This window comes from Elephantulus edwardii, unplaced genomic scaffold (genome assembly GCF_000299155.1).
Source record: "Elephantulus edwardii isolate Elephantulus edwardi_28Jun2011 unplaced genomic scaffold, EleEdw1.0 scaffold00077, whole genome shotgun sequence".
Taxonomy (NCBI): domain Eukaryota; kingdom Metazoa; phylum Chordata; class Mammalia; order Macroscelidea; family Macroscelididae; genus Elephantulus; species Elephantulus edwardii.
The window spans coordinates 11,832,688-11,838,844 of record NW_006399827.1 but is presented as its reverse complement, the minus strand read 5'-3'; the positions used below and the strand labels follow the sequence as shown (position 1 = coordinate 11,838,844).

The 6,157-nt window shown below is 34.1% G+C and overlaps 1 protein-coding gene across 2 annotated transcripts in view; it reads left to right on the top strand.

The window, feature by feature from the left end:
• Positions 1 to 6,157, top strand: part of NPEPPS (aminopeptidase puromycin sensitive) — an 89,228-nt gene that overhangs the window by 67,127 nt on the left and 15,944 nt on the right. For both annotated transcript variants that reach the window (XM_006889361.1, XM_006889360.1), the window contains 2 exons: positions 2,043 to 2,106; positions 4,634 to 4,773. In XM_006889361.1, the coding sequence (XP_006889423.1) occupies positions 2,043 to 2,106; positions 4,634 to 4,773 (204 nt within the window). The remainder of the gene's footprint in view (positions 1 to 2,042; positions 2,107 to 4,633; positions 4,774 to 6,157) is intronic.

The following is a 6,157-nucleotide window of genomic DNA, read 5'->3' as shown; positions in this document are numbered from 1 at the left end:
TCAGTTAGAATTGTGTTGTGTATCATTGAGTAGGAATCAACCCATAGCTGACCATTCGGCAGGTTTTCAGAGGTATTCAATAGCACCGGAGGAGATTACCCATCTTTCTTCCACGGAGCAGATGGTGAACTCAAACCATGTGCCTTCAGGATTGCAGTGCACCTTTTTGGCATTAGGCCATGAGAACATTAGACTTATTTAAGTTTTGAAATCTATTTCATTTTTCTATTGAATGTAAAATTCCATTTCAAAGCATAGTGAAATGATAAAAGAATAGCTAACCTTTTATCATTTATTATAAGCATTTTAGTGTTTATTTGAAGTAATTATAGTACAATTATTGATTTTTTTTAGATGAGGAACTTGAGCTAGCGGACTGGCACCCAGGAAAACACCATTTTTAAGGGGCAGAGTTTGATTTTATACACCGGCAGTCTCGTTTCAGAACCTTTGCTTATCAGATCATGCATACATTTAACTAAATAGAAAAAAACCCAGTTTCTTTATTTTTCTTTTATTTTTGTGTAGTGTACCGTCAAATCGAATCTGACTGGTACAGGAGGAAATTGTTCCTCCTTCCTCGGCAGAGCATCTGGTGGATTTGAACCGTGCATCTCTGGGACTGCAGTGCAGCTTCTTGCCACTAGGCCACCAGAGCTCCCCCAAGAAAAATTCTTTCATTGTTATACAATTCCTCCCCACAAGTCCACTCCACTGTTCAGCCTTCATTCTGGACTCCTTTCATGACAGTAATACCTAATCTTACATCCTTTTAAAACAGTTTTCTCCCTTATCTGTTTCAATGCAGTATATATTATTTATCTCCTCTTTCTCAGTCTTCCCTCAATCCTGATGTCAGTCCCGTTTTACAACAGTGGCCCTACGTAATATTTGTCCTTTTGTGACTGAGATATTTCACACAGCATAATGTCCTCCAGGGCCACCGATATTGTATAATATTTCATGAATTCCTTGTTTTTTAATGCAGCATAGTATTCTATTGTGGGACTATACCAGAGCTTCTCTCTCCATTCATTTGTTGGTGGACCATTTGCCTCTTTTAAGAGAAATAGCATGCAAACATGATTGATTGTTTCTTTTACCTCCGGAGTTTTATTCCCCAAAACCAGGCAACACCTCAAAAATTATTAAATTATTATTATTTAAATGTTACGTATAAAGCAGACTCGTATTCTAGTAACTTTTCTTTGAGGTGGAGAACATTGGAAGAGCATAATTGTTAACAGAGAACATTATTACCCTACTTCCTCACAGCATTATTGAAACACTCAATTTTTCCAACCTACCTTAGTATTTCAGTTGTATCTTTTGTAGTCAGTTTATATCTGTGAAGGTCACCGGCCCATTTTACATTTCACTAAGATCATTTTACATTTGAAGTAATCATAAATCTGTTATCTTGTGTTATTTTAAATCTTCTAAGGCACAATAGCAAACTCTATGTGAAACAAAAAAAGCCACATGTTTTAAATACTATTGTTATTCCTAGCTTGTTACTTACAGTTTTTACCTCCACTTCGTGTGTGTGTGTGTGTGTGTGTGTGTGTGTGTGTGTATTTCACTACAAAGGTCATCCTTTTAACAGGATTTGTACATTCTTTCATGTTTATCAATCATTCAAAAATTGAATTCTGAAATACTGAATCCACATGCTTACCTAATATTGCCACTTCATGAAAGTGAGAAAAGCTAAACATCTATAAAAATTAAAATAAATTTTATCATCTTAGTTATGTTGACTATTCCTTTAAAGCTTGTGGAAACCTTTTTCATCTCAGTGCCAGTTTTTTGTATATATGTCTTCTAAGAGGTTATCTTACTTGAAACATGACTTTTTATTGAGGACTAAATGAGGAACAGAGACTCATCACTTATTCCATACTATTCTCTTCATCACCATTGTATTTTGCATCCTCATGAGCCATTTGACTGAAATAAAAGTTAGTCTCCTTTGTCACAGAAATGTTGTACTCTTCCCTCATCCCTCAAAAAATATTATAGCCTTTATTATCTTTCTTTAGGTAGAAGATGACAGAGTACTGAGGTTGTCCCAAAGGAAGTTTTGTGCCAGTGGACCATATGTTGGTAAGCTAGTGGCTATTTAGTGGGAGCTGGTCAATGGATTTGGGTTATGTAACAGTAAAGTTAGAACAATAATAAAAAATTACCCATTTTTTATACTTTAAATACAGTTAAATTAAGGAAATTATAAGATAAATTTGAAATCTCGGAATCTAAAATGGTTGATTCATTAACTAAATGTAGTGTTTTATAACATTCTTGTTGTTAGGTTTTTTAAAATTCCTTATCTCTGCTATCAGAGGCGATAAGGAGTAAAGAATGGTAAGAACACCCATGAAAGGATATCTCCAGTCTTTATTCCTGAGAAAGGATTTAGTATGTGTTTATGTCATTGGGTTATTATTATTATTATTAAATTTTTGCATGGAGTAAGTAAGTCAATCCAGCCAGTGATTAGATTAAGGAGCTCTTGTACTATTAGCATATTACACAGTTTACCAAATTCCTGGTGTCTCCAGTGGTTAGTCTCGGTAACAGTGAGTTTAAGTCATTGTACTATATACCAGTATTAATTGTTGTGTGCTGCCAAGTCGGAACCAGCTCATAGTTGACCCTTCAGCGGGTTTTAAGAGGCTGTAATTCTCACAAAAAGAAAGTGCCCATCTTTCTCCAGTGGAGTAGCTGCTGAATTCAGACCACATTCCTTTGGGCTGATAGTACAGAGCTCCCTGAGTGCTATGTTGTTGTTGTTAGGTACTGTTCAGTAGTAGATGACTTATAGCGACCCTATGAACGAAAGACCTGAACACTTGTATAACTTTCATCATTTCTCCTAGTTCATAGCGTTTCCAGAGGCAAGCTGTTTCGGAAGTGGATGCCACAGGCTGTTATTTTATATTCTCACCTGCCATAGTGATATTATATCCCATTTTACAAATGAAGGCACAGTCACCCACTGCCTCAAGTCCATTCTGAATAATAGCAATCCTACATCCAGTTTCCTATACTGTAAATCTTTATAAGGAAAGACTACCCATCTTTCTTTTGTAAAACAGCTGCTGGTGGATTTGAACTGCTGACCTTTTGGTTGTTGTTTTTGTTAAATGCCATCGAGTTGGCTGTTTCGGAAGTGGGTGCCACTCCTGCTTCCAAGCTTGTTTTAATCAGGGAGCTCCGCCAAACACTGTCCGCTGTGAGTGACCAATATCACATTTGGCACATCAGGGTCACAGTGTTCAGCATCACAGCCACCACAAGTTACCTCTGTACAGCACATTGACAGAGTAGTGCTATATCACCTAGAAGAATGTTTGGTTAGAAGCTCAAAATGTTTTGTGCTATGTCACCAGGGTTAAATTGCTTAAAGTTACTTTCCTAAGTGTAAGAACTCAATATAGTCTCACTTAAAGAGTTTGAGCTTTTTTTAACTGCCATTCTACTTGGCTTTTCCAAATATTTCTACATGTCATTAGACTCTTTTACTCAAGAAATTCATTGAAATGAAAAATCAAGAAATATTTTTCTGTTGTCTTCCTCAGTTCCTTTAAAACAGTGGTCCTCATCAGAGATATATATGTCAGAGCCACATTATGCCTTTTCATTTCATGTTCAGCCACCAAAGTTGATGGACTTTAATAATGGAGTTGAGAAGTATAGCCTTCACTCTTATTGAGAAATACTCTTGTCATGAATATGTTTGATAAATCAGATGACAGATTTAGTATCCAGACAAATCCCTAAGTGTGACAGTTGCTCTTTCTGCCTCATACCTGTAATCTATATTGTGAGACTGACAGGTTTTACAGGTTTTCTTAATGGTCTGTGATCAGCATAGGTAATTTTAAAACCTAACGTATCTAGCTTTCAAGGAGATTTGAATTCTGGTTTATCCTGATATCTGATAATTATTAAGCTTTCTAACTTGGAAAATAGCTCTATTAATGTATTAAACAGTGAATCTCTTTTGTTTGACATCTTAATGCAAAATGTGTTTTGCTGTCTAGCATCTAAGACAGTGTATCTGCTTTAGGAAAAAGCTTTTTTGATTTTAGATTTAAGTCTTCAGTGTTGAAAACCAAAATCCCTTAGGATGTATTCATTACATCACAACAACGTAATCCAGCCATTCAGTTTTTCACACATGAAATTACCATGAATCTGAATCTATGCAAAGACAAGTAACAACATAATGCCTGTTAAGGATTACACTTTTTCCTCCTTTTATTTTTAAATGCTGTGTGAGAGCTTTCACCTACTCAGAATATATTTTAACAGTAAAATGACTACAAATTCTGTCACTGTATACTATAAAAAAATGATTATGTTAAAATTATTATATTTTTTTACTTTATAAATTAGTAAACTATTCTTTTTTTGAGACTGTAATGTGATTTTGTTATTGTCCTCTTTGCACTAAGATTATTCAGATTACCTGTAAGAGTTCATATATCACTAAAATGAGCCATTGACTTAACAATTAAACTGAAGAGGTTAAGCTGACTAAGACACCACTTCTTTATGTTCACTTTACCTTCCATTTCTTTCTGTTAAATTCTTTTTCAACTTTTTGTTTGTTCTTCCCTTGCTTAAGGAGAAGACTGTCCTCAATGGATGGTTCCTATCACAATCTCTACTAGTGAAGATCCTAACCATGCCAAACTAAAAATTCTCATGGACAAACCAGAGATGAATGTGGTTTTAAAAAATGTCAAGCCAGAGGAGTGGGTAAAGGTGAGTTTCAGAAATAATTTGCCATTTTTTATCTAGCCTAAATTGCTTTATTCCTTGTCAGTAGCTTGTGACTGCCTCTAAATTCTGCATTAGTTTAAATGAGGACATTGAAAGAAAGAAAGAAAAAACATATCTAAATGTTCCTGTGTAAAATTTAGGGCTAATTTCCAAATAGAATTATCTAGAGATTTGATCAAATGTTATAGGTAAGGAAGTGATAAATAATTAAACAGATAAAAAGAGGGTACAAATTGGTTAAGAATAAAAAAAGATACTGGATTGTATTTAAAATCTAATTAACCAAAACTTTTATCGTGTCGCAAATCCAAACAGCCCAGTCATTTTAATGACCAGATACCGGTGGTGTGTTATTATATCTGTATAACTATAACTGAATGAGATCACACATCTAATAATCAGTTGTTGTCATTGAAATGTTGAAATTCATTTAGTTGTTAAGTGTTTTAAAAATAATTCTACACAAACCAATATAAAATAAAAATAAAGTAGAAAAATTATTTCACAAAAATAGCATTAAGTAAACAAACATTGCCTCAGATTTTTTACTTTATTTAGATAACTATTTTATCTTTTCTTTTTTAAAATATATTTTCTGCAAATACTATATAACACCACTGTTATAAAGCAGGACAGACATGGGGGGTGACGGGTAAACTAGGAAAATAATGGATAGATAATGAACACTGCATTGGAACAGATGAGAGAAAGAAATGTTTAAAAGGAATATATGATTAAGCATTATATGTATGACAACAGTTCAGAGTGAAGTGCATTGCAAAGTGGACTGGGGAATGGGGGAAGAAAAATTTTGCAATGAATGAAAATCCAATTTTTCTGTAAACTTTTGTTAAAATCACAAAAAAATAAAATATATCTTCTATATTTTAACTGTAGGTAATGGGTTATTATAGTACCATTTAAAATCTCAAAAATTACATATTAATAAGAAAGCTTTATTATGAGGTTCAAAGTTACATTTATACTGTTTTGGGTTTTTAAAATTATTTTTAATTTATTATTAATTTCGATGAAAATTTACAGAGACTTTGGATTTCCATTCATTCATTATTGCACTTTTCTTCCCTCCCAACCTTCCCCCCCAGTACACACACTACCCACTACCTAATCACATATCTCTTTTAAACAGTTTTCTCCGTCATCTGCTTCAATGCAGTATACATTATTGAACCCATCCTTCTCAGTCTCCTCCCAATCCCAATGTCAGTCCTGTTTTACAATAGTGGCACCATGCAGTATTGTCCTTTTGTGACTGAGATACTTCACTCCGCATAATGTCCTCCAGGGTCACCCATTTTGAATAATATTGCATGAGTTCCTTGTTTTTCAATGCAGCGTAGTATTC